At 53.4% G+C, this 15,738-nt stretch overlaps 1 protein-coding gene across 1 annotated transcript; it reads right to left on the bottom strand.

Annotated features, from left to right (window-relative positions):
- Positions 1–260: 260 nt before the first annotated feature.
- On the bottom strand, positions 261–11,146 carry MLN (motilin). The gene is made up of 3 exons (XM_049653436.1): positions 7,460–11,146; positions 5,288–5,404; positions 261–2,049 (listed from the first exon to the last, which is right to left on the bottom strand). The coding sequence occupies exons 1-3, from the start codon at positions 7,574–7,576 to the stop codon at positions 1,885–1,887; spliced, it is 399 nt and encodes a 132-aa protein (XP_049509393.1). The 5' UTR covers positions 7,577–11,146; the 3' UTR covers positions 261–1,884.
- Between the last annotated feature and the right edge of the window lie 4,592 nt (positions 11,147–15,738).

The following is a 15,738-nucleotide window of genomic DNA, read 5'->3' as shown; positions in this document are numbered from 1 at the left end:
CCCAACAGCATGCTTTGTAGATTCCTACGTTTCTCCCTCCCTTTTCTCCCCTGCCCTGTGCAGCCCTCTCTCCAATTATTACAGTGTTTTGGCAGCGTTTCCTGGGAACCTGCAGCTGCCCTTGGGATGATCAGTACGTGCATAGGAAATTGTGGGAATGTGCAGCATGGAGGGTGTGGGTCCCATGTAAGGCTTGGGTGTTCCTCAGGACCATTCAGAGCACCCCCAAAGGACCATCCTTTTTAAAGGTTGGGGTCGTCTTGTTCCGGTAGCTACTATCTGTGGCTAAGTTCTCGCAATGGTTGGGGTGGGTGAAAATACGGAATGGGCCTCATGTCTAATTGCTGATAACCTATGGGTAGAGGGAGCTGTGTTTCCCCTAAGGCCCCAGTTTATAAATAAATGAACATCCATTAATGTAACATTAAATTAGAATGAAATTTCCCATCCAGTTTTGTTTAGGAGGCAGAAATCAGTGGGTTGACTGTGGAATTTTGCTGCGGATGCTGGAGCATGCAGTCACAAGGTGATAATAATGATAGTAATTTGCCCGTGCCTGTACCCTCATCTCAAGGCACGTATTACCACCTGGCTTTTGCAAAGCCTCATTGAGGTTAAAGGGCTAGCTGGAAGTTACTCAGCAAGGGGTTGAGTACAGAAGTCTTACGGCTCTCCAGCCCATTAGACCTTGAGTTTGCCAATAAACAGAAAGTGGAGACCTGAATTCCTCGCTCTGCCACCGACTGGTGTGTGGGCCGGAAATGCCATCTCTCTGGACCTCAGTTTCCTCACCGGCACAAATGTTGCAATTCCCTGGGTCTCACGTGATATTTGAACGGAGAATTTAGCCAAGGCACACGTTTTGCTACTGTATATGTGCCATTTACCGCTAACTCCCTCTGAGCTTGATTTTTTCCCCCCTTTATGCAATAACCCGGGGTTTGGCCTTTAAAAATTAAAATATTAAATAAAAGAGTCGTTTCTGTTTATTTGCCACTTTATTTGCCAGAGGGGGCTTGCTTGGGAGAGAGTATTTTCCTTTGGAGCCCGGCTGTGGGGCATGCAGATTCCGGGGTCTCCCTCGGGTGGGAGGGCGCTCCCAGTTTCATCCACCTTCCCCTGGAGCGGGCTGTCATTTGTCTGTTGGGGAAAAACACAGGAGGTCTGCAGCTTGGTAGATTCAGCGGGTCCACTTCTAAGCCTGGCCGCCAACCCAGGGCCAACCCTGGGAGGAGGGGGCGCCCCCAGGGGAGGCTGGGCCAGGCTTCTGGAAGCTCTGCCTCTAGCTTTCTCTGTAGCCTGGGGCAAGTCATTTAACCTCCTGGTTCTTCCATTTCAAACACCAACTCCCCACCTCTCTCCTCTCCTCCTGGGGACCCTGAGAAGTAATTAGTGGCTGTTTGTCAGACAAGTCCTGGCTTTGCACAAGTGGCTCCGGCAGACCTTGAAGGGCAGACCTTGAACCGGGCAAGGCCACGTGGAGCTCAGGACTTCGATTTGTAGAACAGATAAAGAAAATGCAGGCTTCTGCGGCCAGACTGCCGCAGGGTTTCCTTCAGAGGAACTGCCCGGCTTGGGTGGTGTTTTGGGAGGGAACACGCGATCTGGAGCAGGGGGAGGGTTGGGTGGGTTGTCGTGGTCAGCTCTGCCAGGAGGGTGTTTGGGAAAGGGGCCTGAACCATCAGGGCAGGGCCTCGAGATGCCCCTGGCTGGGGAACTGGGCCTCCCTGGTCCCCAGGAGCCATCTGAGCCCCTGCTCTGTGATCAGGCTTCCATCCGAGATGGGGGCACCCTCTCCCGGAGAAGACCACTTCATGTTCTCAAGCACAAGGCAGAAAAACAAATCGCCATCCCCAAACCCTGCTCAGATGCACTCTGGGAATATTAACGTGGGTGGACAAGGCTGAGCCCCAGAGGCAGAGGCGCCCTGCCTCCCGTACCGTTCCGGGCAGGCAGAAGCACCTCACTCAGCAGCCCTTCCAGGGCGGCCCGGTACTTTTCCAGCTGCCTGGAGTTCATCCTCGTTCCAATTGCCACAGGAGCAGTCAGCTGTGAAATAAGGCAGAGTTAACAAGAAGGAAGAGACACGGAGAGCGCCATTAACCCCTGGGCGCCTCACGGGCGGCAGGAGGCACTGCCAGGAGCCACACCACCCTGCGGCCCCATTCTGCCCCATCCTCTGGGAGCCTCGGCCTCCCAGGACCCGGCAGGGAATTCTGGCACCTCCCCCCAACTCGATCCAGGGGCCCGGATCCTGGGAGTCCCCCGGACTTGCTGCCCAGGGACGATCAACAAACCTCCCCTGGTGGGGAAGCTGGGACAGGAGGGGAGGGTCTGCAGGAACCCACTGCCCCCACCCTGCCCCTGTCTTTTCATGTGGGAGGAAACTCTCCCTCCCCCTTCTCCTGAGTAATGATAACCAGCACTGTGAAGCCTTAGGGCACAGGCACCATTCTAAACGCTTCGTGTATATTAAGCCTCTCAATAACCCTGTGATGTAGGGATCATTAGTGTCCCCATTCTGCAGAGGAGGAAAGGGAGGACAAAGGGGTAGGATAACTCGCTGCTCAAAGCCACACAGGTACTCAGTAGCAGAGGGAGAAGGTGCTATACCCAGGAGAGCTGACTCCAGGGTCTGTGCCCATGACCACCAGGTCTTCTCTAGCACCGTGGGGACACAGGCGAGACCCCAGAGTTGCTGTCTGGAGGCTCATCACCAAGAAAGGTGGTTGTGGCAGAGCCGGGGATGCTGAGCTTGCTGTCACCCCCAGAGCTTCCTGGTTCAGTGGTGTTGGTTTGCAAACCAGCTGGCAGACTGGGAGATTGCCTGCCTGTCTGGAAAGCCGCGATGGAGGAGTCCCAGGCCCCCCACCCCCACCCCTCACTGGTGGTGGGAAATGGGCTTGGGATGCCTGAAGGCAAGCAAAGGGTCCCCGTGGGCTCTGGCCTCCAGCCCTGTGGTGTCCTCACCTTACAATGAGGAGGCTGGACGGAATGATCTGGAAAGGACCTCCTGGCCTGTATATCATGTTCTAGGGGGATGGAAAGGGGACGACGGGTACTTCACCCTCAGCCTCTGAGAGGCATTCCACAGGATGTAACATGTGCTTTAAACTGCCTTGGGTGCGGAGGGCAGTCCTGAGGGAGCTCCCCTTTGCCAGCTGAACCAGTCACCCCCAGTTCCTCCTGGGGAGCCCAAGGAGCATGTGGGAAGGAAAGGCACACTCCCCTAACCCCCTAACCACCACCCAGGGTGGTGACAGCACCGAGGAGGCCATGACCGACCTCCCTGTTTATGGACAGCTGATGGGGTCTAAAGACCCCTGGCTGGTGTCCAGCTCAGTTTTGCCCTGACTGTGACCTTGGCAAGGCCCTCGTTCTCTCTGCATATCAGTCTTTTCCTCTCCCAGGCCTCTTTACAGGGAAGTGTCCCTCCCCTCAGTCCTGGAGCCCTTCCTTCTCCATCCATACCCACCCCCTTAAGAATCCCACTGTCCTGGCTTGAAACTCCAGCTAATTGCCGATGCCTCCCACATTGATGCCTGCAGCCCTGAGCACTCCTGAAGTCCAGATGGCTATACACACCTGCCTTGTGCGACGCCTCCACCTGGATGCCCACCAGGCATCTTATAGTTCACAGGTCCTGTCTGACCTCCTGACCTTCCTCCTGCCATCCTGCAGCCAACCATAGGCTTCACCGTCTCCCGAGTGGCAAATCTATCCTTCCAGGTATTCTGGCCCCAAACCTCAAAGTTCGTTTTTACGTTTCTCTTTCTTTATACCCTGCATTCGTTCTTTCAGCAAATCCTCAGAGCTTCTAACTCGAAATTATTTCCAGAACCTGACCACTGTGCTCTGCCTCTACCTTGACCGCCCTGGGCTCTTGGATGTGCTAGCAGCTCCTCGGTGGTCTCCCGAATCCTGCCCTTGCCCCTTCGGGCTGCTCTCAACACGGAAGCTGGGGAGACTCTTCTAGTATGTGAATCTGATCATGTCCCTCCTCCGCTCCAAAGCCCCCAGCAACTCCCACCTCAGCAGAGGGAAGGCAAAGTCCAAACAATAGCCTACAAAGTCCACGATCTGGTCCCACCTCCCTCTTCCTCCCTGACTCCCTCTGCTCCAGCCACTCCAGCCTCTTCACTGTTCTTCCACACTCTTCCACCAGGCTTCCTCCTGCCTCGGGGCCTTTGCATTGACTGACTATTCCTGCCACCTGGAATGCTCTTCCCCCAGATATCTTTGTGGTTCCCTGCCTCACTGTCTCCAGGTCTCAGCGCTAATACCGTCTCCTCGTGAAGCCCGCTCTGACCACCCTGTTGAGGTTGCAACCCATCTGCCTCCAGTCCCTGCCTTATTTTCCTCCACGGCACCTGTTAGGGCCAGCCACATTATGATGCTTGTTTCTGTATCCTGTCTGTAGTCTGCTGCCCGTCCTTCTGGCATCTCATTTTCAGTCCCCCACTGCAGTGTGAGCTTCACAAGCTCGGAGGATGTATCTGTTTTGTTCACCGCCCTATCGCCAGGGCCCAGAACTGAGCCATGCTTCACACTTAGGGCTCAGTGTCTTCTCATCTGGATAAATGAGGCTGAGAACTTAAGAGCCGCACTGGACAAACTCAAGGCTCGCTCAGGCCGCCACGATCTGTGCATCCTAACGCAGCACTGCAGGCCCCAGGCCCTGGGTCTTGACACTGTAGTCGTCTCCCAGGGCACCCTTGTCCTCTGTCTCCTGGTGACTGCAGTTGCCCCCTGACTCGTCTCCTGCCTCCACTTGTGCGGTCCCAGGTCTTTCTAAGTCAGATGAGATGACTTCCCTGCTGTGAACTCCCCAGTGACCTTCCAGACATGGTGCCTGGACCACTAGGCCCTGCCACTCTCTTGTCCTCTCCCAAGTGTGCCCTGGCCTTGGGGGCCTCACACCTACCACGTGCTTCCTGAGCAGGGCCTTTGCTGGCACTTTTCCTTCTGGGACGTCCTTGCTCTAGCTGTTTGCATGACAGGCTCCTTCTCATCATTCTGGTTCCAAATCAAATAAATGTCACCTCCTCTGAGAGGCCTCGTAGCCAAAGCAGTGCCCCCAGCCCCCACCCCCTCACCCTCTATCATGCCTCCTTATCCGGTGCCTTATTTGAGACAGCTGTGTCATTGTTGGTGTCTGTATCTCTCCTAGGATGGAACTTGTTGCCTGAATGTCTAGTTTGCTGCTGTGTTCCAGAACAATCTGTGGCTGGCAGGGGGAACACTTCCCCACACTAGGTTTCTCTGCATTGTCCCCCTGTCTGCTCACCTTGATAACTTCGTTTTCTTCTTCCTCTGTGGGCTCCACAGGGTCCAGAGGGCCCACTTCCTCAGACCTCTGCTGTACAATCAGGGATTTCTTTTGCCCTTTGTTCCGCTCCTTTTCCTAAGGGCAGAGCACAAATTTGCACAAAACCTGCCATCTCTCCACCGCCCAGATGGCCCTCGCCTGTCTCTGCCCAGGGTGCTAAGTGGTCTGAGCTTCCCACAGGCCAAAAGAGTTCTCCCAGGTGCCTCTACACGAGGAGTTCCAGAAACCCAACGGCTTACAAATGGCCCTCAGAGTCGTTCACCAATAGGTCAACTTGAAGAAGAATCCGTTCCTTTGTAGTTCAAGCATTGCACCCAGATTGTTACTGTTAATTAAGTTAAAATGCTGAAAATAAGGGCTGCCCTTCATGCATATTAAGTGTGAAAATGTGTTTTTCTTCGCAGAGAGCCCATAAAAAAGGTGGCAAGACAGCCTCGCCTGGGAGGGCGCCATGGGGTGGCCCAGAAACTGGAGTCCCTGGGAGGTGATTTATAAGAGGCGAGACAGGGAGATGAATTATGGAGGAGGGAGTTTGCAGCTTCTTCATAGAAATCCCGGTGCCTGGCAATTCTGAGGAGCAAAACCACAGAGCAGATCAACGCAAAGCGTTCTTTGGTTGCCATTTTGCTAGTTTATGTTCTACCGACGTTGATTGTTTCTGCCCAGACCTAAACCTTACGTGGCATCCTGCTTGCCAGGTCCCGGGGCACCGAGATCAGACACACCTCAATCCTTTGGCTTCTCTAATGACCCCCTTGGGATTCAGCTCTGGGCCTTGCCTGCGACATGGTGATTCTAGAACAATTGGTTGTCCCTTCTGGAGAGGAAGCCGGTGGTAGAGAAACTATGTTTAGAGAGCCTGCTGCCTCTCTTCCATATTTCTATGTCTACCCCTGAAGAAGGGGAGCTGGGGCCGGCCTTGCCTCTGCAAAGGACATAGGCCACTGGGTATGTGGAAGCTTGCCCCGGACAGAGTATGGAGGTGCAGAGCCCATGCGACCTCCCAGAGAACGGATTCGTGTGTTTGTCCCTACTGGAGCCGAGTCTCAGACAGGTGGGACACGACAGTCCCATCCAGCTCCTCAGGTCAAAGAGAAACAAATATCTGCACAAGATACTCAGAACCGCTTGACATCTAAAGTAAAAGGCACGGGGAGCCAGGTCTGGCAATCCAGTTTTCCAGAGGCCCTGCTGCCTGAGTTCCATTAAGCCTGCCTTGTTTTCTTCTGGGTTTTTTTTTTTTTTTAATATTTTTTAAAATGTTTATTTATTTTTGAGAGAGAGAGAGAGACTGCATGTGAGCAGGGGAGGAGCAGAGAGAGAGGGAGACACAGAATCCGAAGCAGGCTCCAGGCTCCGAGCTGTCAGCACAGAGCCCGATGTGGTGTGCGAACTTGTGAGATCATGACCTGAGCCAAAGTCGGACGCCCAACCGACTGAGCCACCCAGGCCCCTTTTCTGGCTTCTAAAGAAGAGGCTCTGACCAGCACTCTGTGGGGGACCAACCCCTCGCCCCCTCCTTCTCTCTGAAGACCCCTGCTCAGTTCTCACCTTTTCCCTTCCGACACCCCAGGGAGCTTCTCCCGCCTCTGAACTTAGCACTTAACCATCAGCATCACTTACTGGGCAATTAATCCCGTCCTGCCTTGTGCCGTGTCCCTTTGTTTTCTATTGTTAGCGAATTTTTCATAGGATTGTATATTGGCTCCTGAGCCTGCTCCTTGAAGACGGAGGTTCCTCGATTTCCTCGCATGCCTGGCCTCTCACCCAGGGTGGCCCTTTGTACTAAGGAGATGCTCAGCAAATATTTATCGGCTTGTTAATTGAAAATTTCCTCTGAAGGATGGGCAGGGGTGGGAAAAGATGTCACTTGTGGGAGCCGCTGTCACCTTTGATTGGTGCTAGTGGGGAATGAAGGCGGCAGGGAGGCAGCTGGAGTTTGGGGTCAGCTTGGGTCTGGGTCCTTCATGCTCCCCTCAATGTCACTGATGCCAGCTATGCAGCTGATTAAACGTGGGTTTCCCCCAAGGGACACTTGTGCCTTAGAGAGACTAACACCACTTCAGCGCTGAGCAGCTGTGAGTCACTTGGACCATGCTGGGGAGGCAGGCAGCCTGGGGGATTTCCTACCCGAATCCTCTGGAGCTCGCTGTGGGTGAAGATGGGAACGAAGGCTTCCGTCTGGGAGGCCAGCATGACGGCCACGTGCACCATCAGCAGGACAGCCACGGCCTTGCGGGACACCATCCTGGGGCTGAACAACGACAAGAAGCTCTTGTCAGGTTCACGGCACACACCCTGCCGATAGCTGTGATGTTGAGCAAGCCGCTCGGCCTCTCCTCGTGTGGGCCGGGTGTGGTGCTTTACCAGAGGAGCTCAGAGGCCCTTCTCTGCCCCAGAGAGGTGAACAAGTGCCTGGGAGAGGCTGTCCGGCCCCCGTCACACAACTGGGGGAGAAGCATCCCACACGCCAGCCACCCTCGTCGTTACCGGTGAGGTCTTCCAAAGCTTCCAAAGCTCGTGAAGGGGGAAGGTCTCCATGTCTCAGAAGAAAAACTCTAGATTAGCAACAGAATGGTGCCCCAAGACTCAGGGAGCCCTCACTGCTCCCTGGGATCGACCCAGGCCCTGATGACCCTGGGTGTCCCCAGAAGCACCAGGCAAAGACCTTGGGTCTGAAGAGAAAGAGGCTGGGACCCTTTGCCCCGGGGGAAGGCAGAGCCAGATGGAAATTTATTTTCAGCAGGGAGCAGCATCCCGGAGCTGGGAGTGGGGTCTCCACCCTTCTGGGGCCAGCGCTGGCTCGGAAACAGGACTCTTTTGAGCCCCAGCTAGCTGCCTGTTGGTTACCATCTAGAAAGGACAAGAGTTCACCTCTGCCCCGCACCTCCCTCCACCCCACCTCAGAATGCCACGAGTGCTGGGGGTGCCTGCGTGCCTGTGTGGGGCCTCCTGTGTCCCAGGATGGGAGTAGGTCTGGAATGGTGGGCCGGAAGGTGGGCCGCCGACAGTTGCCAGGGACCAGGTGGGTGTGGTGACCTCAAGAGTGCAACGGCTTAAGAAATGGGGTCAGAGAGTACCTGGGTGGCTCAGTCTGTTGAGCATCCAACTCTTGATTTCAGCTCAAGTCATGATCTCAGGGTCATGGGCTCAAGCCCTGCCTTGGGCTCTGCGCTGAGCATGGAGCTTGCTTGGGATTCTCTCTCTGCCCCTACCCTGCTCATGCTCTCTCTCTCTCTCAAAATAAATAAATATTAAAAAAAGAAAGAAAGAAAGAAAGAAAGAAAGAAAGAAAGAAAGAAAGAAATGCGGTCAGTTGGGCAGACTTCAGGCCCTGTTGGGATGGTCCAGTGGCAGGGGTTGGCAAGGGCGCTTCCTGCTGGGTACCAGCCTTAGTTGATTCTGTAAGTAATTACCCCGGTGCTCAGTGTCCCCTTCTAAGCCCTCTCTCACATGATCCTCCCACTCATCTGGGAGCAGATGAAATCTGGGGAGGGGAGGAGGCCTAGAGAGGTGAAGACCTAGGGAGGGGCCAGGCCCCAGAGCGAGGAAATGAGACCAGGGGCGGCCCCTGCTGCAGCCGGCGTGGGGGTGATCACAGGGTTGCAGATAAAGAGCTTTGGGGGAGTCGGCCCGGGGCTGCTGGTGGGAGAGGGTCGTGCCCTGGACTGGCCTCTAAGTTTCTCTGCGGGTCCAACCCCAAATCCCCCTCTGGAGAGGATCTTCGAAGGCTGTGGTCTTGCATACTGCCTCTTCCCTGGGACCTGTCTCCTCCGTCATCTGAAGCCACTGCTATGAAGCAGGACGCTCCCTCTGCCTTCTTGCGATCCTTCCTTCTGCCCCGTCCTACTTTCTCTCTCCATCTGGCGAACACTCCATGAGAAAGGATGAGAGAGCTCAGGCAGCCAAAGCCTCCCATGCCAGCTACATACAAATTCCTAGTGGGGTCCGAAGACCGCTCACCCACTGAAGGCGGACCCTCGGGAAGCCGAGACCCAGCCCCGGGAGGATCTGGAGGGGAACAGAGGATGGGTGGGGGGTGGAGAGCTCCCAGGCACTCTCCCCCTCCCCGTTCCTACGCTTCCCCGATGGCGCCTCTGTGGAGCCCTGTTTCCCTCCCAGTGGGGACGGATATGTCACATTTATGGCGTCCCATTTCCTTCACAGAGATGCTATAGAGCCCTTTTCATTCCGGTGTTCGCATTTCATTCACTCCATAAGAATCAATAAAAACTTTAAATAAAAAAAGGCAAAATCCAATTGCTGCTCATTTTCTTGATCCAACTGGCAGTTGGCATGTCACCTACATTCATTTGTGTTTCTGGGAGCTCGGAGTGGGAGAGCTTTTCACTGTGTGATGAGCCAGTGATGTCCCTTTTCCATCTCCAGCGATGGGGCTCCAGCCTTCAAGTGATCAGCTCTGGATAGGCGGGCACCTGTCTCCTTCCCCCCCACCCATGGTACCACCCGACCTGGTAAGAGATGCCCCGTCCTGTAATCTCTCTAGGGACCAGCTTTCTCCTGAACTTTCCAGAGCAAAGCCTTCGTGCCAAGTGGGGTCCGGTGTCCATGCTGAGCTCTGGCTTGGGTACCTGGCCTGCAGTCAATGGCACCACGCATCCCAGACAGCTTCCTTTTTATCAGGACTTGCACCCACTCCTCCTCCCTCCAGCTTCCGTGCCTCCGGGGCTGTCCTGCCTGTGCTCCCACTATGTATGGCTTCAACCTGCTTCTCTGGAAATCAGCTCGGGGCTTTCAGCCGGAAGCCTAGTTAAGTATTTGAAGGTGGCAGAGGGACATAGGGGAGATCTCTGGACTGGGCTGGTTTCTGCTTTGGGGCTCAGGCCGAACTCCCCCTCCCCCCACCCCTCTCCTCTGTCGCTACTCACAGCAGCACGGTCTGGGTGGCACTGACCTTGTCTGTCTCTGCTCCTCCTTTGGTATCTGGCTCATCTGACCCGCCCTTATATCTGCTATCTGGCTGGTCTGATGGGCCCTCTAGCCCTCCCTTGGGAGCCCGTTAACCTTTGGCCACACCTTGGGGGCTTTGGGTGGGGAGCCTGGATTCTCAAAGCTCACGGAAACAACAGGCAGGGCCTGGCACGTCGTTGGACTTCTGGGGCTTTCCCAGAAGGCGACAGTCAGGATTTGGTGGAGGCCAGCTTCCACCCAGATGGCACTTTCCCGTCCACTTAGAACTTAGCTGCCGCTCAGAGGGTCGTTTTAACAAAAGCCCTTTCTTTTTTGTTACTTAAATATATGATGTTGTTGAGTGTCTTCAGGCCAGCTCTTTAGTGATCGGATTCTCTGTTGGGCTGTCAGAGAGAGTGCTGTATTAGAAAGATAACTTGCCTTCAGCCTCCCCCCCCCTCCCCCCCCCCAAGCCCCTCACAAAAGAAAGAAAAGGCTCAGGAGTGTGTGGCAGTTTAAAGCGACTAATGAAAAGACAATGACAGTCTAGACCCAGGGCTGTGGAGCAACAGAGACTCTGTGGGAGCCAAGAAAGCATGTAAGGTGTGTGATACAGAAGGTTTGTGGCTTTGTAGCTTAAATGGGGGAGATGAGACACCTATCCAGGCACGTTTCATGGTAACTGTATAACTCAAATGGTGAAGTGAAAGATTTAAACAGGGGAGAGATGACTGTAATCTAGAGTCAGGGCTTACTGCTGCTGCTGGCCAGTGCCGTTTCTGGAACACGGTCCGGGAATGCTTGACACGCATGTTCTAATGAAGCCTCAGCGATGCCATGACGTTGGTGCTCTTAATTGTCCCATTTTGCAGATAAGGAAACCGAGGCACAATGAAATAGCTCCTCGGTGACCCCACTGTAAGGTCTCTCTCTCTCTTTTTAAGTCAGCTCTACTCTCTATGTGGGGCTCAAACTCACAACCCTGCCCTGAGATTGAGAGTTGCATGCTCTACCGACTGAGTCGGCCAGGGACCCCCAAGGTCTCTCTATACAAGGGTCAAGGCTGGTCGTGGCCAGACATGGCAGAGGATGGGAGTGGGGGCTTCTGGGACACAGGGCATACGCAGGAATAAAGGATGGCATAGGATGGCAGGGTCTCCCTGCGGGTTGGGAGAGGGTCATTCTTGGGTCTGAGTGTGGGCGTTCTTAGAAACCAAGCAGAAGGATTTGGATTTGATGGGGGGAGAAACGGGGGCCCTCATAGTGCCTTGAATGGGCTTAGTGGTTGGGTCTGGTCATCAGGGCAGGGCGAGGAGAATCTGGGAGGTGGCTGGGGCAGACTGAGGGTGAAGTCCAGAGGGTCTGGGCTAGCAGAGGCCATTTCTCCGGAGAACCTCACTGGCCATTAGCACCTTCCAGAGACGCTGCCCCAAACATTCAGATGGGGATTGCTTCTTGTCCAGGAACCCCTCCCCCCTCAGTCCTCCAGTCTGCTGTGGCTTTTCCTCTCAGAAAGAAACAAGTGCAGGTGCTTCAAACCCAGCCCACATAACCTCTAAACCCCTGGCTCAGCAAGGCTTCCGGCCAGCAGGGTCTCTGCATTCTACTCTGACGCCAGGTTAGACCTCCTCCAGCTCGCTGGATCGCCGCCTGTTGTCAGACGGGTGCACTGGGTCTCTGCAGTCTTTGAGATTTATCGCAGAGAAATTAGAGCTTAAAACGCCAGGACTTGGAACTGAGATGCCACTCCCCGCCCTGCCCCAGGTTGCAAGAGTGGCTTTTAAGACCAGGTCACAGACCTTGGTAGGGACAAGGTTAGCCCGAGGGTAATGAAGGAGCCCATCACCTACCCAGGCTCTGGGAGGCTCGTCTGCACAATGGACTCCTGTGGGGCGGGGAGGGGGGCCGGGGAACACGTCAGTTTCTGTGTCTCTCATGCATAGACCAGGGGCAGGCCAACTATGGCCCACGGGCCAAATCCAACCTGCCACTTATTTTTACATAGCTTACGAGCTATAAGTAGTTTTTACATTTTTAATAATTCATAAAAATCAAAGGAAGAATAATATTTGGTGCTTTGTGAATATATATGAAATTCAAGTTTCTGAGTCCATAAATAAGGTTTCATTGGAACACAGCCACTCCCATTCATTTGCTTATTGTCTATGGCTGCTTTGGGGCTACAACAACAGAGCTGAATAGTTGGGCAGAGACATTAAGACCCACAAAGCTGAAAAGATTTATTATTTGGGCCTTGTAGAAAAAATTTGCTTACCCCTGACCTCGACAGTGTCTGGAGTGTGGAAGGTGCTTGATATGTAAAAAATAACAGCCAGACATCAGCTTTTTGCAATCTCACAACATACACTGTGAAGCTGGTATGGATATTATTCCATTTTACAGGTGGGAAAACTGAGGCGAAACAATGGGCCCAAGGTCACAGCTATCAAAATGGCAGGGCCAGGATTCAAAGTTTGGCTTCAGAGGCCACTGTGGTTTTTTGCCGCCTGATGCTTGATGAGTGAGCAGGTAGGATGTCTACAGCTGGGGAAGGCCCTTAACAGTGAGTGCCTTGTGGTAATTCTACAAACCCACCACTTTCTCCTAAGCCAGGCCCACCCCCCTCCCCCCCCTCCCCCCGCAAGGTATCTGAGCACAATGCAGTCTGAGCTGACCACCCGGGACAAGCACAGGTTGTTCTGATGTGTTCTTAGTTTTGGAGAGGCCAGACCTGGACCCAGGAAGGGCTGCAGCTGGTGGGCCAGGCCGTCCACCAAGCACAAGGGGAAATTCAAAGCCTCTCCTCACCACCCCTCTGCACCAGGGCTCTGAGACCCGGGCCCTGCCTCTGCTGGGCCAGTCTGGGCTCTGGTCCAGAGACACTCTAAGAAATGATGGGAACCTCAGAACCCGAGACAGGCCTGCAGTGAGAGATGGGGAGAAAGGAGGTGCAGGAAACAGTAAATAATCTGGGATCAATTCTCTGGGCATGAATTGCATTATCCTGGAACTCTCCCGTGATTCAGTACTTCTGATCCAAGCAATTTGCAATATTACGGTATGAGATCTGCAGTTTGCCCTGGAAGAAAGGCAAATCAGGGTTCACAGTGAGCCACCCCTTGGAACGTAGAGGAGGACGTGGACTAATGGGAGGCTCTGCTCTGGGGTCACAACCTGCAAAGATGAAGGGGCCTCTCCTTCGTGCCCCTCTTGGCTGTGGATCTTGAGGGTCAGCCCTTCAGGGAAAGTGTCTCCCCGGGGAAATGTCTTCTCTCTCCTCTCTGCTGGGTGCCTTGGCCTTCGACGTGTATTTTCCACGGTCACGGGTCGTGCTTCAGAAACGGAGCGATGGGTGGATAACAAGCCTAATAACGACTACTTTGTCTTTACCATGTACACCGTCTCTCCCTACAAATGCTCAATTAGTGGCTATTTCTCCAGCTAGAAACTGGACAAAAGCAAAAGGGAGGTATAATCTAATGTCCTTCATTCTCCAAACGGGAGTTGCCACGGACGTGCAGCGGCTGAAGCAGAGGGGAGGCGAAAAACCCACCCACATGTGGGCACTTGATTGCCTCTTTCCCCCATGTTGGGCAGAAGTATTAGCCGTTAAGCTCTCCTCTCCTCCTGACCTTGAAAATATTGTTTGCTGGGTACTGCCATAACATGTTCATTAATGGCCTGGAACAGGGAGGCAACGGCATGTTAATTAAATTTGCAGATGATACTGAATTGGGAGATGTAACAAACATCAGGAGGACAGAGACCTAATATGAGAAGACGTTGGGAGCTCAGAACTACAAGCTGGAAAAGGCCAGGTGAGCTGCTGGACATATGTCATCAAGGCCCCGGGGACACAGGATGAAGATATGGATGGCGAGGGGAGGCCAGCAAAGAAGGAAAGCTGCAACTGGGGGCCCTTGGAAGGAGGCATGGAGGTGCACACATGGCTGTGTTTTCCAGATGGTTCCTTCAAAGAGGCAGAGGACGGTGGCCAGGGGAAGACAGAGTTCAGATGAGTCAAAATAGCCCCAGGATGGCTGGGAGTGCTAAAGCTTAAGGTATAAAAATGAAAAATGAAAGATTTTGAAAAGGCCGGCTTGCCCGAATGCTGGTAAGAATTAAATGCGCACCGCTGACGTTAAGCACAGGCCAAGGAGAGGCAAAGAACACAGCGTCAAGTGCAGGAGTGGTGCGGGGGAGGGGTCCCTCGTGGAGCTAGAGGTGTGTGACTGGGCTCATGAGCAAAAATACTAGTTGATGGTGATGGCACTTGAAACTAGGGCAAGCAAGCACTGAGAGATGTATTTTAGGCAACAACTGTGCCCTGGCCCATGGGACGCGGGCTTTGGTGACCTGTGGGGTATTTTTATTCTTTTCCTTCTATGGCTCAGGGTCTTTTTTCAGAAGTCACAAATGATTTGTCGAGAAAAGATACACAGCGGACACCATACCCCAAGAACCCCTGATGTAGAAATAGTGTGCGTGGAAAGGAAAACAAACTCGGACAGGGTCTGTCCAGAATTAATGTCCAATTTGTTGAGCTTCTTGTGTGTTACATCTGATACTCGAATTAACATTCCTGCATCTCCGATTTCCTGTTGAGTCCATTCAATGTGCACCAACAACCTGGACCCAAAACAATCCAATAAAATGCTTTCCTGTTCAGTTCAGCTTTGTGGACTATTGACGGTGTGCACAGAACTTGGGGGCTCGGTTGAGTTTTACAATAGCATTCCTGCCGACTTCCCGGTCAATACTTCCCCGGGTGGTTAATATACTCCTAGAAATGTCCCAGTCACTAACTTGCTTCTGGGTTCCCTTTCTATTTATGGGGGTTTATCGCCAAAGCTGCTGCTATAAAACTTCAAAAAGAGGTCACATAACTTTTTTTCCAGGGACAGGATGCAGGTGCTAAGAGCTGGGTCTATGGGCTGACTTTGGTGGGATTTGTTTTTTTCTGTTCTTTCTGTTAATTGAGCTGGCGACATCAAGTCGCCTTGTAATTGAATTTTAAATATGTGTATTTATATTTTTATGGAGGTGATGGGTGTGTGTGAAGAGAAAGCAGATGGCTTTGGAAGTGACGAATTAATTATAAGGGAAGGCAAAGCCTCTGTCTCCTCTTCAACTCCTTCAGGGCAGGTGGCTCCCAGCACCCTGATCCGCGGGCACGAGGCACTGGAACACGGACAGCTGACAAACTTTCATAAATGATTAAGGAAGTCTGTGGTTGAGAAAAGTTTGTGCTTTCATGTTTAAGAAGGAAAGAAGTCTTGGTAGAGGTTTTACGCCGTGTGGATGGGAGCCAAAATCATTTCAAATGTCAGCCTAATCCAGGGTAGATTCAGGTAAAAGGAGCTGGCTGTCCAAACTTTTTTCTTCCGGTGCATCAGCCGACCTCTTCCAGTGACTCCCCCACCTCTGCTGGGCTGATGGGTTTTGGATTTGGGGGGCTGCCAGTGGCTGCTAATGGCAACAGCGGGTCACATGCGGCT

Source organism: Panthera uncia (genome assembly GCF_023721935.1).
Source record: "Panthera uncia isolate 11264 chromosome B2 unlocalized genomic scaffold, Puncia_PCG_1.0 HiC_scaffold_24, whole genome shotgun sequence".
NCBI lineage: Eukaryota > Metazoa > Chordata > Mammalia > Carnivora > Felidae > Panthera > Panthera uncia.
Note: the sequence above shows the minus strand (reverse complement) of the source record. Positions and strands in the feature narration are given on the sequence as shown.